The sequence below is a fragment of the Denticeps clupeoides genome, chromosome 8, assembly GCF_900700375.1.
Source record: "Denticeps clupeoides chromosome 8, fDenClu1.1, whole genome shotgun sequence".
In the NCBI taxonomy this organism is placed as follows: domain Eukaryota; kingdom Metazoa; phylum Chordata; class Actinopteri; order Clupeiformes; family Denticipitidae; genus Denticeps; species Denticeps clupeoides.
In genome coordinates this window covers 1,151,187-1,170,378 of record NC_041714.1, presented here as the reverse complement: position 1 = coordinate 1,170,378, position 19,192 = coordinate 1,151,187, and the positions used below count along the sequence as shown (strand labels likewise).

Here is a 19,192-nt window from a genome sequence, read left to right as displayed (position 1 = left end):
TCTGCCATGGTGCCACTGAGGCCACACTGAGCACAGCACCATCCCCACACACTGCTCCCCGGGCACCTGTCGTGGCTGCCCACTGATGGATTAAATGCAGAGGACACATTTCACTGTGTGCACCGTGTGTTGTGCTGCTCCATATCACAATGACAATCACTTCACTTTATTAATACTGTTATAGTCCCAATATCGGCAACTGTACGCTTGTTGCTGGTGACTGATCAGGACAGTGTATCTATAAATAACAGAACAAGTGGTGAAACTGTTTCAGTGAGTAAACAAATCTACAAAGGACACTTTTCTTTAGGATCAAATGTGACAGTTGTGTAGATGCAGATGATTTGTCCCACTTTTAGACTGGAGCATGTTGACTGAAGTGGGATGAAATTTTGGTGAAGTGTAGAGTTGTAATGTGCAGAAATGCCTGTGCAAATTTGAGCAGAGGACCAGGTGGAACCAATATTTACAGAAATAGCATTACTGAAGTGATTGTTTTTGTCATTGTGATGCACAATGCAAGCACAGCACACGATGGCACAACAAAATGTGTCCTCTCCATTTAACCATCACCCTTAGTGGAAGGCACCCAGGGAGCAGTGTGTGGGGACGGTAACTTGATCAAGTGGACCTTAGTGGGACTTTGACGGCACTTTATACAGTGTCACTGTATCCATGTATGTAGCAAACAGATAACTTTGGCTTTGACATACAGATCTGTAAATCTACAAAATTCTACAGTGTACACAGGGAAGCAGAATGGTTGGTGTGAAAAATAGAGACACATTAGATATCCAAAAAGAAATGCATGTATCTGGACTTTAGAACTCTAGTCCAACACAGGGAGGACCAATCCTGTAGCAACACACCATTTAAAACCCATGCAAAAACACACACATATACAGCCAACAGTCAGGCAGCTTTATCTCTCCCTCATTATCGTAATTGTTGCTCAGTGGAATGTGTTTCTATGGTTGCTAGGCAATCCCATAAAACGAGGGAAGAAGAGAGTTATAAATAATGCATTTGCATTATCTAATCAGCTCCCAGCCACCCCCGTGCGGAGAGAGGGAGAGAGAGACTCAGAGCAAGCTTACGGCCTGTGTCAGTAGCACAGCATAGCAGAGAGTTAAGCATCCAGTGTGTGTGCAGCTGAGGGATTTGTATGAGTGAGAGTGTGTGCACAGACGGATGTGAGGTGAGTGCCAGTGTATAGTGTGCATGTGCCAGATGGGGGGATGTGAAGGAGTGCAAGTGCATACATCTGTGTGAAAAGGAGGAAGAGAGAGATGATGCATGTATTTATGAGTGAGAGAGGGAAAAAAATTGTGACCGACTCAAGTGCCTCCCGTGTTCTGGCTGAATATCAGCTCCAGAGTCCACAAAGGTCCCCGAATTCCACCCCAAAACCTACCCAAGGAAGGCCCACACACACATCATGCGCTTACACAAACTATACTGTTTATCAGAGAACCATCACACGAAGGAATATTCCCACTCCACCGTTAAGATAGTACTACAGCTCTGGAACACCAGGTCTCCATTAACTTACCTCTGGTACTACAGAGCTGGGACCCCGGTTCTCCATAAAGCAACATCTGGTACTACAGAGCTGGGACCCGGGTCTCCATAAAAAGACAACTGGTACATCAGAGCTGGAATACCAGGTCTCCATAAAGCAACAAAGCTGGGACCTCGGTTCTCCATAAAGTAACATCTAGTACTACAGAGCTTGAAACCTGGTTCTCCATAAAGTAACATCTGGTACTACAGAGCTGGAACCCTGATTCACCATGGTGTTCTTGTCCAGCTGAAAGGGGGGCTGTTCATACTGGATAAACTGGGACACATAAATGCTGCATTTATTAATAGTTATGAATAAAACTGAATAATAACAGACAATGAGGACTCAATGAGGACTCAACTTGCAATTTGATACAATTCATGGTTTTTACCCTAATTCATGGGCATCATTAAAAAAAAAAAGGGTTTTAAACAGAATGAACTGCAGTAAATTTATGATTGTTGCTTTATGTTAGTCTTAACATAAATAAAATGAAGTCTTGCATATGTAGCTGGAGTCAAACCTGCTTGAGTGGCTAGTTTTAACATGTGGGCAAAACACATGATACGGGGTGGCGGTCGAGCTTCCCTCACCACAACGTCCATATTTCCCACATTGGACATTTCTGCCTTTCGTGCACTTTTTCTGTGCCGCTGTGATTGAGAGACCAGGCCCCTCGATGCACTCGTACCCAGCCCAGTGCAAGGTGGCAGTGAAGCTTGATTACGGCTTTGCTAAAAGATTTTTTTATAATTTTTCCAGTGTCACATGTTTATTAAGATTTATATACCGGTTCTTCAGTGCATTATTACATCCGTAATGAGGATTGAAGCTACATGGAAATAAGCCACATTCATAAACCTCAAATAAAAAATAATATGGCCATCACTACCTGTTAGCATGCTGAGCAGCTGTCCTGCAGCTTACCTTAGAGTAAGTCTGTCTGACATGATATTGCATTTCCTGCCAATCATCCTGAATGTATGAGTGAGAGAAACTCTGCTCGAATCTCACACGTTGCACCGGCAATGTGTCATGATCCTTAAGTTTATTTTGATGCGGTACTTTGAAATCTTGGATGAATATGTCATTACAACAGTATGACAGACTTCTGATAAATGAGGTTGCTTAGGAACAGCTGAATATGATGTGGAATTTCTCAGCAAGTTATTGTCACAAACAAATACTGGTGTCCTAATCTACAAAACCTAGCCTCTGGCTTCATGTCTGCTACTTCAGTATATCACTGTATAACATCACCTCGAGTGTATTATTACTGAAGTCTACATCCAATCCCTCACACAGAGATGTGCAGCATCACTGAATGTCACAGCCCCAGATGGCCAATGTCTCCTCTTTTCTGCATGTCCATTCCCATTTAGTGTGTTCTACATTCCACAAAATTCACCCTTCCAGAAACCCACACTAAGTCCTGACTGTCAGATCTGAGTACTGTAGATACAAATCAAATGACTCAGTATCTCAGTCATCAAATGACCATAAACATCACTACTCACTACAGAGGTCCCGCATCGCACCTCATCAGCCTTATCTTTGTGTATATGTATGTGTGTGTGTGTGTGTGTATTCCAGCACTGACCAGGTGCAGGAGGATGTGGTGCCCACGCGGGTTGATGGCCAGAGCCTCGTCGTAGAGACTCTTGGCCTCCGCCAGGTTCCCCCGGAGCTCAGCCAGACGGCCCCGGAGCAGCAGGACCGAGTGGGAGGAGGGGAAGAGCAACCCCGCCTCCTGCACACAGAACTGTGCTTCCTTCAGACGGCCCTGAGCCATGAACAGTTCACCTGCACGACACACATACACATTCACACAGTCAGTGCAGGATATTCACTTATAAACATCAAAGTATGTAATTTATGCATAAATATTTACACTCTTTTTTACAAAATTTCATTTACAATGAACAGAAATCACACACAAGCAGCATCCATAACTACAAACATAATCAGTACATAATTACACACACACACACACACACACACACACAAATGTACAGAAACACGTGTTCTCACAAATCCTAATCATAATTGCACAATCCATCCACAACCCGATGGGCATGAATGTGTATGTGTTGGTTTATGCATTTGGACAAACACAGTGGGCCAGAACACAGAGCATGGAAGAAGTCACACTCTTGCCTAAATAAGGGCATTGCTGGTGCTGCATACAGCCTCAGTTGTACACATGAAAAATCTGAAATTATAGTCATCACCTGAAGATTTTTGTGCATGTCTATTCTGAACACAAAGCATTCATGGGGAAAATTTGTCTGATCAGACATCCCTGTATACATAATGCAAAAACTAAACATACACTAATTTGTCACATATTGTGAAACAGAATAGGCACACTCATTTTTCACACTTTTGATATGTAAAATAATTTAAAATGATATGTCCAAGCCAGAGCTGGCCATAAATTCTTGTCTACAATTGTGTGTAGACCTCCTTTTAGCAGTATGAAAAGCAAATCTAATCTGGGACAGCCACTGTATGCTGTATCAGAGGAGAACAGTAGTAGAAGAATTGATTGGTCTCCATTCTTATAGGTTGTTAATAATCTTATCCTATTCATGAACATACACTAGCAAGAATCATTTGGGACAGCAGTCAGTCACCTGCTTGAAGCCAAATACGTTCCAGGGTTGTCCAGATGTAGGTGGGGCCTTGTCTGTGGGCGGAGCTGATGGCAGAGACTTCTGACATGGCCTGTTCCAATCGGGACACAGCCAGAGAGGGAGCGCTCTGTGAACCTAAACACACACACACACACAGTAGCTGAGAAATGTAAAGCAATGCACATTCCTTTTAGAGCACAAATAAATGATACAGGTCTCAGTAACATGTTGCTTAGAAACACAGCCAGCCTCACCTGTCTCTGTCTCTTGGAAGTCTGGCAGGATGAGATGAGGGCCACTGGGCTGCTTTTGGCTCAGCTGCCCAGACTCTGCAGGGGGGATACTGCTGGTGTCATCAGCTTCACTGCAACACACACACAAAGAAACACACTGTGCAGTGCAATAACAGGACAGGAAGGGGTTTTGGTCATTTTTTTTATCAAACTAATTTTGACCACTTGATCTGTGTAACTGTACCGACCTGGAGCGTGTGTTGTCATAGCGACTCTGCCACAAGTGCAGCATCTCCTCACAGGTTTGTAGAGCCTGAGATGGACCAAACACTGTCTCCTCCAGCTTCACCTTAGTAAAGAGTAGACTGAGAGGGAGAAGGACAGGCTGTGACAGGACTCTGGACTCTGAAGGACATGGACTCTGCCATCTGAAGGCTCTTCTAATAATTCAGCATTGAGAGTCACAGGCCTCAAACACAAAGAGATCTAGTGCACCGAGAAAGCCATATAAAAAAACATCAATTGACAGTTTGTGTGTGTGTAGCTTTGATGGACAGGAGCCCTGTGTTTCATCTAAGGAAGACAGTGACAGGTTGCTGCTGAAGGCTGTGTTGTGATCGGTCTGCCAAAGGGCCTGACTGAGCTGCTATGCAAGCTTATCTCTCATTAGTGTCTTAGCACTCCATCTTCACACTCTAAAAGCTGCTCTGCTCGTCATAATAGCAGAATGTCAACTCATTTCCAAATCTTACAGGGTCCTCTGGGCCTGGCCTGTGTAACGATAACAAAGGAAAACAACAACTTCTGACAAAAGGACATTTTATGTTGTAATACACTGATCTTAGATCTGTTCCATGAAGACTGCCTGAAAACTGATAACCTTCACCCATATTTACTGGTGTTTTCAGTCAGTGTGAATCTAGCTTGGAAATGGTGGTGACTGATTTGTCACCTAAATCAAATTTGCTTTGTTAGCATGAATATCCAATGAGGCAGTAATAACAGGACAAGCAATTTTCCCAAGGTTAAAGTTAAACTACTAGGAATACAATAAAGTGTAGTCTAAAACACTTGAGCATCTGAGGTTTTTAAATCAGCAGTCATAAAAAAGACTGATTCAAGTGAAATAGTACAACATTAGCATTCCTCTTACTTCAGTTGGATTTTTCACTACTGTTACATTTCCTTTCTTACCCTGATACCCACTCTGGATTCATCAAACCACACAACCATTCCTCCAAATTTTGTTCTTTTTAGCAGATTTAAAATTATGCTAAGCCTCACTAACATTTGACTTTTTTTATCAACGCAGCTATTAAAAAACAATTTTTTTGATTCTTGTTACCTAGTGCATGTGGAAATGTTTTTAATTTCACTAACAGGGCTGTGATTCTTTTTTTCTGCAGTTTGACCACTGAGATGGTGCTTCTTCCAGGCTTTAATATGGCATTAGACATCTCTTTAACCAAATTCTATTAATTCTATTAATTGTCATCGCTGCATTAATTAAGATAGAATAATAAGTCATCCGCTGAAACATACTATTCACTCCAGGCAGAGCAGTGTATGTGGTAGTAGCCTAGTGGTTAACACACTCACCTATGAACCAGAAGACCCAGGTTCAAATCCCACTTACTACCATTGTGCAAGACACTTAACCCTAAGTTACTCCAGGGGGACTGTCCCTGTAACTACTGATTGTAAGTCGCTCTGGATAAGGACGTCTGATAAATGCTGTAAATGTAAAAATGTAATGTAAATCATGCTAGATTTTCCTAGTTGTGTGAACTTCTATTTCTATCTAGCCCTTATCACACAAACTAGAGCCCTGGAGTGTCCACTCAGCCACTAGATTGAAATGTTCTCCACAACACAAGAGCAAAATGAAGCTCAGCAGCTGGGCTGTTTGCCCCTGGCTGAGACACTAAACATCAGTAAATTTTATATAAATAATACAATTTAATGCAGAAGAGGCAACAATAAATACTATGTGTTGTGAGTTCACACATCAGAGCAAAAAATTATTCTCATTTCTATTTCCTTGACCCCATGGAAACCCCACATTCATTCCAAAAGGTGAACAAAACTATAAGGAAATTGCCCAATTCTGCCCAATTTGCAGAATCAAATTGATAAATATGAATGCAACCTGCATATAAGTATCAGTGTTCAGTACTGTATTAATGGTGCGCTTTTTTTTTATTACCTTGAGTAAATATGAAACTTCTATATACCTGCACTTCAATTTGGCCAAAACCCTTCTACCATCAGTGTGGCTGAAACCAGGTGGAACAGAAAATTCCATTTCTATTTATGCAATAAATTACTCAAGGTTGTTCTGGGCTAGGAAATCTGTGTCGACTGGTGGTCGTGGGCATAAAGCCTGAAGACTATAAATGGTAGATTAGTACATTAGAAAAAACCTACAATGTGGCTGTGCAACAACAAAGACTTTTTAAATAGATCTTTACTCTTCAGTGAAAAAGCACTCAGTTTAGTTCTGATTCTGCTGTCTGTATATATTTCATTCCTAACAGAAAAAGCTAAAAATGTGTTATTTTGGTTTGGTAAAATAAGGGTAATGTTAACTGGTAATGTTTCTCTGTTTAGACATCTGGCAAAGCAATTGTTCCTGATTTGTGGCTTTTCTGTAACCATAATCCCTTTGTCATCTTTTCAATGATATCTTGAGTGCTGACAGATAAATCTGCATCAGCAGAACGTGCTACACTCTGCTTAAATGAATGTAGAGCTGACCCTTTATCAAAGGAACAGGGTGGCCTGAATTATATATTCCAGTCAGTATGTTAAGTATAGAGAAAACTATTCTTTAATAAACAATTTAATTTAATATGTCTTAATTTCCTGGAACAATTCATCTGCATTTGTCTTTGTATCTTTGTCTCAATAACAGAAAAAAAATCTAGTTAACATTTTACATAAAATCTAAACAAACAAGTCATAGCTGTCCTGGCATGTTAAGGAATGTGAAGAACGTGAGATCCACATCGGGGTTTGTTGGAGAGTTGAGGGCAACGGGCGACATTATGTAGGCAGACGAAGCAGCACCTGTGCCAGGTCACAAAAGACCAGAACGCAAGCATATGCTACATTCTGAACAAGAGACAAAAAAGATGCTTAGGGTTCCATCAGTGCCTTGATTTAAAATGCATTTCACTGCAGTGTTCATGGCATCAGGGCTGTGAGACACTTATCTTGGTGTTCCACAGAACGGAATAGAAAAAAAAAAACTTTTGTATGTGTGTAGCTCAGTTACTTGGACGTAAGCAAGTTACTTGGACCAGAAGCATATGTCTTTAATGCAGAGAAAATCCCTTGTCCTGTTTCATCTCTCCAGTCTCCCTCTTTTTCCTCTATTCATATATGTCCTTGACCTAAGGAGCCAAGAGTGACCCCTTATGGTTATGTGTAGAACATACACACACAAACAGAGTTTATTCTCACTTGAAGTTCTCAGGGTGCTGGCTGAGAGCGAGGTTGATGGTGTCCAGGGCATGCTGGTGGTGCTTCTGGGCACTGAGCAGCAGGGCCAACAGGTGGAGCGAATGGAGCTCATCGCTACGCAAAGACAAGGCCGCTTCCAGTGGCTCCATTGCTGCCGACACCTTACAGAGCAGCACAGGATGCACACACACACAACAGACACACAGACAAAAAGGACTACATGAAAATGAGCACCAATATGGTAGAACATGTCAATGAGATGAGTTATGGAAGACCAACGTGACAAATAGAACAAAAGATATATTTTAAGACTTCTTTGTTATTATATTATAGATACAATATTGGACATTAGCATTTGAACTCACACAAGCTTTGTGAGGACCCAAGCAAAAAAACACAGTTTATGAGTGGTGTGTATGTTTCTGTGCCTGTACAAACCTGTCGGATGAGTGCAAGCTGCAATGAGAGGTATAGAGCAATCTGGGGGTCCTGAGGGTCTAGTGTGTGAGCTCTAACAGTAGAGAAAATACTTGCTTTAAAAAGGTGTACATTTTTGAACTTTTACACTTATTGAAAACCACAGAAGGCAGAACTACATGAATACACACAATGTCACACATACTTCTGAAGGGTCTGCAGTGCTTTTCGATTGAGATCATCTCTGTCAGCTTTCAAAGTGGCTGAAATCAGAGACAAAGGGAAGATATGGTATGAGTGTATGTGCCCAGCTAAGTACAATTATTCAAAAAGCAGCTACAATCTACACTATTGTTGTAGATCTGTTTAGTTTCTGTCTCAGGTTCAGGGAAAGGAGAGTGTATGTTCTCCTTGTCCTCATATCATGGTTATTTTTACTAAAGAAGACTTTTCAATTACTCAAGGCAAATTTTCATGATCTTATGTTCTCTGACATTCGTGCAAATTTGAGAAAAAAAGAAAAATCACAATGTCAGATTTACAAAAATATTGTTAAACTAAATTTATGACAACCGTGAAAAGTTTAACTTAAATGACAGGAAAGCAACAATAAATATAAATCAAATATAAATAAATGAAACTGGAAATAAAAGTGATTATTACCACTCGTGCTTCATTTTGGTGATCAGCTTTTGGCATTTGGCATGACTCATTGTGGTGGCAGTAACCAGTATGCTTATGATGTATACCAGGATGTAAATAGTTGAATGTTCCATGTGTCATGTGACTATCTGCGCCGGTGTCATGTAATGGGATGGGAAGACCGTGATAGGTGATTCTCATGACGCCATTGCGTCTCGACACTGAATTTTTCAGCTTGTAGCTTCCCTCTCAAAGTAAGCCCTATCGTTTGCATGGGCGTTTCAGTTGTGCTTGAATCGTGTGCGTAGATTGCAAAAGCGATACTCATCAGCTCCTTTGAACACTCCGCAATTGGTTTACCCATAACATTTCTGTTCATTGGATTTGAACACCTGTCACTGTTCAGTAGCTGTCTGTCGAGTGCCATGCTCATCCAGCCTCGTTCTCCAGTGGTGCCGCTATTGCCAGCAAACCTGCTTGCACCCTCGTCCACCTGCCTCTTCTTATGTTTTATCCTCCTCAGCATCTTCCCTTGAGGGGCTCAGAGAAGGCAACAAGTGGAAGACAACATTCATTATGAGAGCCTTGTAAGCCCTTTCGGCCTCTGCAATGCATGTTCCGGCAAATCGTCAATGATGTCCTCCCACATTCCCACGTTCAACATGTACGAACTGTGCCACACTGTGTCACCACTTCACCACTGCAGCACCATTATAGAGTAGTGAACTGCTGGCAGTCAAGTGGGCCCTGGAGGAGTGGCCCTGAGCAGTAACATCACCTGGACAGACCACCAAAACCTTCTCACCATCCGTAATACCAAACAACTCAACACTCATCAAACCAGGTGGGCGCAGTTCTTCCAACATTTCAACTTCAACCTCACATACCAACCCGGCAGCAAGAACCACAACACTAACACCCTCTCCCGTCAACACTCCCTGGACTCCAGCCTTCCTGCCCCAGCGATTTGCTCCATGGTACAACACCGCCGCCGTCCCCAACCTGGTCGGAAGTTATCACAGTTTACTGCAGGTGGGTGGCTATGCACAGTCTACGTTGTACATTGCCAGAAAATAAAAGCAGATGTGTTTTCAGTATTCAGTAAGATGGCTGCTGCTGTTTGGTTGTTTGTTTTGATCAAATAGTTTGCTGACTGTCATACATTCATTTTGTCTTTGTGCTGTTTTTCTTTTTATTAGTAATTTAGTAAAATATTTTCTTTTGTAATGGTGTGTTCCCCTCTTCATGTTACTGTAGCCATGAGCCAGGCAGTTAGTGAATAGAAATTGGTTTTGCAATACATAAAAGTATGAAAAGCATGCTAGTCTAAGGAATCCAGCTGGCTGTGACCTAATGGAAACTGTTGTGTTGTTAGCAGGGCTTTAGTGTATTGTGTGCTGTGTTTGATTTCTCCAGTGCTGTATTGTAAGCTGTCTCGCAGTGTGTGTAGCATGATGTTGTCAGCAGTGTTGCGCTGTATTCTGAAAATGTGAAAGTGAATTGATTGTCATTGTGAAACACTTCAGCACAGCACATGGTGAACACGATGAAATGTGCCCTCTGCTTTTAACCCATCACCCTTGGTGGGCAGCCATAAATGGCACCTGGGAGCAGTGTGCTTTGCTCAGTGGCACCTTGACGGATTGGGATTCAAGCTTACAACCTTCTGATTAAGGGGCTGCTTCCTTAACTGTTAGGCCACCACAGTGCCATAAAAGAATGAATTATAATTGATTATATGTGTGTGCACTTTTAAGCACTATTTGCAATGCTTATGAACCAGAAGACAACAGAGTCAAACTCCACTAACTAACATTGTGTCCCTGAGCAAGACACAACCCTGAGTGGCTCCAGGGGACTGTCCCTGTAACTTCTGATTGTAAGTCTGGGAAATGTTACAAATGTAAATAAGTTTATTGTTGACTGTTGTAATGTCAGCAGTGCTGTGGTGTGCATTGTGCAGTATTGTATTGCAGTACATATAGTGTGTGCTCTGAGTAAAGACTTACCATCAGAGGCCCGGAGACTGAGGCAAAGCCCTATTGCCAGGTGCGCCCTGGGAAGGGCTTCCTCTGCCCTCTCATCCATGTCAATTACACTCTGGGCCAGGGCTTCAGCCTCCTTCAGCTGACAAAGATACACACCACATTAGAGTTCATTCTCTACAGAAGGGTGGTCCCCTCTGCCTGTGTCCACAACAAGCCCCCCAACCCCAATTCCTTCCCACATACATACATAAAAAAACTTTTATTTGCAAAAAATCAGCAGTTATAGGTTTTTGTTCTTATTCTCCTTGTTTCCACACAGCCATGACCCTGTGAGCTCTTGCAATGTTCAGATATTTAAAAGCACTACAAGTGCTCAGCGAATTAGGGAAATTAAATATTTAAAATATAATCGCCAGCTGCTTGCCTCCATTTCACCTAGTCAGCATCCATTTTCACATCTCTCTTGCAATACTTAAACCTGGCAACCCTGCCGCTGCCACCTCAACCCCCACCCTCGATCACATAACTTCACACATAGTATTGCATCAGTCATGTGTCTTAATGTCAGGGATTGGTTTGTAAATTAAAAGTTATTCTGAGTATAATGCTAGTGAATTGTTAAAAAGTTAAATTGTTGATGACATACACTATGAAAAGATATGTAACACATACATATGTAAAAATAAATGAAACTTTCAAGAGTCAAGTGAAGTGAATCTAATGAGTTATTGTTAATATATGAAAGCTAGTTGAAAACAAAGCTATTTTCAATTACACCTCTGTTAACTGCCAAAGTGGAGGCTGCTGTGGAGACTGAAGCCCAATGTGTGTGTGCGCGTGTGTGCACCATGTTGCCTTGTGTGCACTGTAATAGCGATCTACTGAACACAACTGAGAGAGACAGCCATGTCTCTACAGCTAAAACACTGCTAAAGGAATTGATCTCTTCATCGATGGTAACTTGAAAGCACGTTGTAAGTCGCTCTGGATAAGGGCGTCTGCCAAATGCCGTAAATGTAAATGTAAATGTAAATGTAAAGGATATAATAAAGACTGTCTAGTGGTAGTGTCTCGTTTGAAAGTGCTTTGTTTTTTGAACATCAGTGTGTGGTCTGCTGAAAAACTGGAAAGTTGTTGACTGAGAGGTGCTGCAGTTTGCTGAAGGACATTGTGCGCATGACTATGAGTGTGTGTCGAAGGCTGCCAGTGTGTGTTGAGGTCTGTGTGTATGTGACAGCTGTGATTGTGTCATGGCAGTGTGTATTTTGCTGAAGGACTTTGTGTACCCTGCTGCTGGGGCACACCCCATTCGTAGCTGGCGTGGATTGAGTGTGTGGATGCTTGACTGTAAATCGCAGGCTCAAAGTGTGTGTGTTTGGCTAAAGGACAGGGTGTGTGTGTATCTGAAGGACACTGCAGTAGGTATGCAGCCGGAGGCCTGAGGCAGATGCTAAATGTGTCATTTGTTGTGAAGTGGCTGCATCATAAGACACAAGAGTGTGTGAAAGCACTGGCAACACAGTAATTAACCTCTCACCAAACACACTCCTGAACAGGGGACTACTGACTTTAGCAGACACCTACAAACACCTACCTCTGTAACCAGATTTGACCGATGTGTTCCTGAGCAAACCTCCTAATCCTGAGTTTCTCCAGGGCAATTGTGTCAGATAACTAATTAGTAGTGGACATTTAAATGAAGTTGGTGCCAGACACAATTTGGTCATTTTGTTCACGATGTGCTTAACACTTAAGAAGTTTGTACAACTGTTCACCATAAATGCCTCCATAACATTCACTATTGAACAAATTAAAAAATCAGGTGACAGGTGATTAAAAAATCAGTGAAGATCAGGTGACACAAAAGTATCCTGTTAGTGTATCACAGTTGTCACTGTTATAAAGTAATTATATGGGTGATTGTCTGAATTAATATTAAGAGTACATTATTAATGCCAGAAAAAAGACAAGAGTCTAGTAGAGTCCTATGTAATGCTGACTATCATCTGAAAATTAATCAATAAATGCAGTGTTTATTGTTTTAGCTCTGCTTATTGTTTTAGTTTGTGGTTTTATAGTTTGTGTTATATTTTCAATCTCCAATGGAAAGCAATTCACTGCATATCATACTGTGTATGACTATTTATGTGACAAATAAAATTTGAATTTTATTTAATTTGTAATCCCTGTTTGTAAAAAGACAAAAAAACATGTGTACAAGCAACATACATTACTGGATTTAAAGTAAAATTCAATTTGTTTTCCTGATTTTGAAATCATGATTATTGCAAAAGCAATAAGCAGTTTTTACATCTGCAGGAGCCCATGTAAAAACAGTAAAAGCGTTAAAAGTTCTTTCCTTTTCTGAAGAATGTGTGTTTCTGTGTTCAGTAAAATGGGGTTACAGATTATAACTAACAGCACTGCTCCTAGCACTGAGCATTCTTCAAAAACACATACTTTAGTTGCTGCCCAGCCTGGTTCCTATAGCCTCCTATTGTAATTATGCATATAAGCTCCTTAGAGATCTCCAATCCAAATATATGCATTCATCTGCAGCTACAGTTATCCATGTGACCTCCAACAGATGTGCATCTAATCTGCACCCCCGCTGCCCTGCTGTGCTCTATAAATACTGTAGATGTCAAAAGTCTAAATAAACGTTTTTTATACTGTTTGATGCTAAGGCAATAATTTTACATAAAAATATAAACACTAATACTTGTTTGGCCGCCTTTGTTCTAAACATTTCTGTGCTGGGATTTGTAAAGCATGGACAGGGTTAGATTTGAACCACATTTTAGTTTCTGTAAAATTTAGGTTGTCTTGCCTTTTATTTGACAATATGATGAGATAGGGAAGCTGATCTCTGGATCACTTTTTTCTTCCATCAATGTGCTTTAAAAAAACTATTAAATTTCAGTCACTCTAGAGAAAAAGGTCCAGAACAGTCCCAATCATTGTACAATAATAACAGTACGTGGACTGATAATTCAAATAATGGCACATCAAGTGAACAGTGTGTGATCCTGTGTATATTGATTAGTCACCCAGTGCAGTTGGTTGATGCAGATCTTTGTTGCCAGTAAAGGGGGTGTAGGATCCTGAGGACTCATCTTGGCACACTCCTTCAGAACCGACACAGCAGCAACTCCCTGCAAAACACACAGACACACTCACCACTCAACCGTCATTCTGACACAAGCACAGCAGTTGTGACCAATACCCCTTTTATGTGAGCACTCACATAAAAGATAAAAGAACACGTACAAAAATAAACACAGTTACTGCAAAAGTGAGTCATTATAAAAGCCTATATGTACACCCACGTCTCCTCCTACCTTACTACTGTAAATACACAGCCAGTGCCACACACACGTACATGCACGCAAATGCACAGTAACACAGAACAAGTGACTCATTATCACATACACAGAAGACACACTCATATACGCACAGACACTCCACATAGAACTACCACTGACACCATGCAGACATGCCCTCTTACATATATACCATCCAGACCATTTCCAGGCATCTATCCAGGTTTTCATCACATCCACATACACACACACACAAACACACAAGCAACCTCTCAATCTCACCCCATTGGTATGGTAATATGGAACATAGGTTAATACTTTTAAAATGAATAAGATCACTGCCAATCTACTACTGTTATACAGAATGCTGTACAGTTTATGCAAGGCAATCACATGATTAATATTAATTCACAGATGCACTTACAGTGTTGATTTGACTCAGTTCTATGTAAAATGTGTCGATTATTGCAATGTTAATACACACATCCAATTCTGAGCTCACCTTCCCACTGGCCATAAGAGACAATCCCAGTTGGTACCAGATGTGAAATTCGTTAAAGGAGAATTTCATGGCCCGCTCCAAACACTGTGAACACACAAACATAAACATATTAAACAATTATTTAAATAATAAGTTGTAACCTATACATATTTAATATGTCATAAAGTAGAGAGACTCATGGTAAAAGGTTGCCTAAGTGACCTTCGTTTATTGAAAAGAAACCTTTTTCACAAAATGCTAGTATGTGTAACAAAACCATAGCTAACACAACGTTTAAAGCTGTCTGGCCTGCAAATAACATTAACCATTAAAATATTGGTCATAAGATGTCCCTTTCACTCAAGGTCACATAGCTGTCTCCAGCCTGAACAATCATTTGTTCTTATGAAAATTGCATTTTAGGTTGTTGTCCTCTTTCCCCCACATATCCCTCATAACTAGAAAAGCAGCAATTATTGGCCAATAAATCCACCACATAATGCAAGGCATCCTGTAGTTCATTATATTATTAATTAATATTATTCATACATTATATTTATAAGCCTTGATTTTGAAAAGTACCTTTGACTTTGACTTTTTGACACTTTGAACCATCCGTAGTAAAACTGCTGATACACTCATTTTAGGGTATTATCTTGGACCGGGGACTAAGCGCAGTACTCCACACTTTGGAATAAGTAAATTCCAAGTAAAAAGCAAAGGCATTCTCCTCACACATAAATAAACTGATGAAACTATGTGAGATTGAAGTGATTTTTTTTTATTGTGAATCACAGCACACAGTGACACAATTAAACGTGTCCTCTGCTTTTAACCCATCATCTTAGTGAGCAGTGGGCAGCCATGAAAGTTGCCTGGGGAGCAGTGTGTGGGGACTCTGATCAGTGGCACCTCAGTGGCACTTTGGCGGCTTGGTATTTGAATCGGCAACCTTCCAATTATGGGTCAGTTTCCTTACACACTAGGTTTAATGATGTTTAAGTGATGCATTGATGGCAGTGGGTTTATATCATTCAGAATCAGTAAGTGTGTAAATGCCAATCATCAAGGTCCATTTGAATCATTTGGGTAACAGAATAATTATCCATCAACAAAAAGTTTCTCTTCAAGATACAGATAACTACCAAGCAGGTCTTTCTTGTTTTATATATCGATGTAAATAATGAGGGCACATGAACTTATCAAGTGAAGTAATTTAAAAATAGTGCCTTTTCTATCATAAATCCCCCAGATGACTTAATAGTGCATTACTGAACTGCAATGTATTTTAATGTGTTAACATTGCCATTGAATATATAGTATGTATTGTAACCCTGCAAATCACTACTAAAGATTATGTACAATTACTAAGCAAACAAATTTTGCTGAACTATATTCCATTTTGTTTTTGTAGACTCACCTCTGACAGCATATCATACTGTCCCCTCCGTGCCAGGCCAATAGTGAGCAGATCGTAAACGGAGGAGGTGTCCTGAACGCTAGCCTCGCGTGCATCGCTATGCTCTGGTGTCCGGCTCAGGATGGCATCTGCACTCGCCTGTGGATGGCGACACAGTGTAAAAGGCAATAATAAAAGTGGTACACAAGACGTACAAAAAAGCTTTCTGCATGGATCACTTCTATCAGTCGCAAGAACCCTTAGCTGATACTACAGAGAATATGTATTAGTTCACAGTGCAAAAAAAGCACCTCTCAATGGTAGAAAAGGCTTTCAAGAATGCAGAGAGTTTTACAAAATGATCTTTTTCATGCTGAACGTCTTTGTGCTTGAAATATATGCTAAGAATTAGGAGAATCTAACAAAACAGCAGAAAAAAACAGAGAAGGCTGAGGAGAAATGCTTCTCACCATGGACTCTGTTATTAGCAGGAGAAGAATGGCCTCCTCCACCACGTCCTGAGGGCAGAAAGAACTGCTACAGGAGAGAGAGCAGGAAGGGATGAGTCACACAGGTGTGTGTGTGTGTGTGTGTGTGTGTGTGTGTGTGTGTGTGTATGTGCCCTGAAGATATCTCCTGTTTCAGCAGGTAGCTTGTACGAGCCTGTAAAGCAATCCTGAGTGGCGTCCTGGCATAAAACACTCAGGTATCCTGCCTTTCAGTACTTCGACTGTCCTCTGTCTGCCTTTCTGTTCTAGTGTTGTCCAGACCTCTGGATCTACACACCGATACTGATAAGTTCCTGCTTTCTCTCCATCAGCACACTTTCCTTGACCCTCCACTGACTTTGACATGAAAAAAAGTTCTGCATCCACTCACAAATTCAAAGAAGAAGCCAAAAACCACCACGACTGAAAAGATGTGTTCATCATAGAAAAATTATCCTGATTTTTATTCAGTATAATTAGAACCTACATACATATATTTTGCGAGACCAACATGTTCAAATGAGATAAAATGAAATCTGTGAAATCTTCTCACCACCAACATTTGAAAGACGGTGGGTGATAAATGTGTGGTGGCTGTCACAACATTTGAATGTACCATGGATCATGCATGCGCCTAATCCTTATCCAGGTATGCAAGGTTGACAGCAGGGTCCCAGTTAGCAGGTAACCTTCAACCTTTCAGCCTTTATTAATATCATCAACAAAAGCAATGAGTTGAGACAAAATAAAATAATCATTTACTTCAAGAACTTCTGACAGTCACCTTAATGCTGGTTAGCTGTAAAAAAAGTGAAGCAGTCATCAACTACATTATGTTGATGAATTTCACACATACACACTACATTATCACAGAAGATCCAAGCAACAAACATCCTTCAGTCCATATCCTTCTTTAGTGCTTTTTCTGAAGCGAAAAAATGGAGAATGCAATAGAGGAGAACCTGCCTGTCGCCACTGTATCGCTGAGGGGGTTTGGGACTGGGGTAGATGACGTCTTTTGGGTGGGTTGTCCCCTCTCTGTTCAGACAGGCATTCGGTGGGGTGGAGAGTGGATTCCAGTAGCCGTCCTCACTAATCGAGCTCAGCAGCACCTCTGCGAGCTTCCGTGCTACAGACTATATATACATAGATATAAATATAAATATCTAATTAGCAAATGCTAAGTCACATACTATGTACACATTATATGTACTTTTGCACAATATATGTAAATTATATGTATATCTAAACTGTTTTATGGCTATTATGAACACTGAATATTCTCAATGTATCCAAGGTAAACCTTCAACCTTTCATCCTCAACCGAGTAGTGAATATATAAATGAAGATACTTTTCATAAGTTATCAGTCATAATCAACATAAATGAATATAGCATGCAATTCATATAACATGCCTCCGTGAAAACCTTTTCACAATATTCAAATTAGTCACACTATTAGCACAGAGCAGATAGACCAATCAGACAAAATGATCAGTTCAAGGAGTGCTCTTCACCGCTGACCATATGAACCATCACCTTGCGGAATGTCTGTGAGCCACGAGACTCCACCACCCTCATTACTCGACGTAGTTGGTGGGCTCCCTGGGCCAAGTTACTGTCAGACACAAAAAGCAAGAAAAATAAAGTCAGTCAGCACACACAGATTGTTGATGAAAGTCAAACACAATGTAGGACAGAATCTGATAACCGACTCCAGTCCACTTTTCCTACTTTGCACAATGAACATTTTTACATTCAGCATAAAATGTTAATCTACGGTGACACCTAGTGGCCATTAATATGGCTGAGCCCTGAAAGGCAGATGGCCAAATCTGTTCATTACCATTATACACATCTCCGCTTAATGCTCATTGGGTATGGGGTTGCTCTAATCAGAATGAAGGTGATATGGCCATTGTACCATGGTATTCGTGATACTGCACTGCGAATGACGCATATAGAACAAAATCATGTCTGTTTCTTTGGCACTGAGCAAAGCACCGTCCCCACACACTGCTCCCTGGACACCTGTCATGACTGCTCAGTAAGGGTGATTGGTTTAAAGCAGAGGACACATTTTGTTGTGTGCACTGTGTGCTGTGTATCACAATGACAATCACTTTCACAAACTGCATTATTACATATAAAAATGTTTGCAAACATGTGTATATCCAGAGGATTTTGTGAAGTAATTATGATCCATAGTTTTCCAGCTAATTACTAGCTCACAAGAAATGATTATGACTGTCACTCACCCTTTGTGCAGCATGGACAGGTATGCACTCTGGAGTGCTGCCTGCAGGAAGAAGCCTGGGTCCACTTCTACTGTAGGAGAGGACACACTGCTCTTTCCTGCTTTAGTGCTTGGGGTTGTCACCACCATCTGAAAGCACAGACATCCTACTGTAGAATGGGCATCTATTACTGATTAGTGAGATTATAGATAACTGTTTTCTATTAGGGCTGTCACTTGATTGTCTTGTTCCTTTGGCTGCTCCTATTACGGGTTGCCACAGCGCATCAACCAGTCTGGTTGTCTGCACATTTGATTTGG

At 40.9% G+C, this 19,192-nt stretch overlaps 1 protein-coding gene across 5 annotated transcripts in view; it reads right to left on the bottom strand.

Annotated features, from left to right (window-relative positions):
• The window catches only part of ttc7a (tetratricopeptide repeat domain 7A), a 29,658-nt gene that overhangs the window by 2,270 nt on the left and 8,196 nt on the right, over positions 1-19,192 (bottom strand). For all 5 annotated transcript variants that reach the window (XM_028990070.1, XM_028990069.1, XM_028990072.1 and 2 more), the window contains 15 exons: positions 18,894-19,021; positions 18,175-18,253; positions 17,603-17,772; positions 16,619-16,685; positions 16,170-16,307; positions 14,771-14,854; positions 13,996-14,100; positions 10,967-11,084; positions 8,521-8,578; positions 8,337-8,409; positions 7,899-8,059; positions 4,682-4,798; positions 4,455-4,564; positions 4,201-4,335; positions 3,165-3,367 (listed from right to left, as the gene is read on the bottom strand). In XM_028990070.1, the coding sequence (XP_028845903.1) occupies positions 3,165-3,367; positions 4,201-4,335; positions 4,455-4,564; positions 4,682-4,798; positions 7,899-8,059; positions 8,337-8,409; positions 8,521-8,578; positions 10,967-11,084; positions 13,996-14,100; positions 14,771-14,854; positions 16,170-16,307; positions 16,619-16,685; positions 17,603-17,772; positions 18,175-18,253; positions 18,894-19,021 (1,746 nt within the window). The remainder of the gene's footprint in view (positions 1-3,164; positions 3,368-4,200; positions 4,336-4,454; positions 4,565-4,681; positions 4,799-7,898; positions 8,060-8,336; positions 8,410-8,520; positions 8,579-10,966; positions 11,085-13,995; positions 14,101-14,770; positions 14,855-16,169; positions 16,308-16,618; positions 16,686-17,602; positions 17,773-18,174; positions 18,254-18,893; positions 19,022-19,192) is intronic.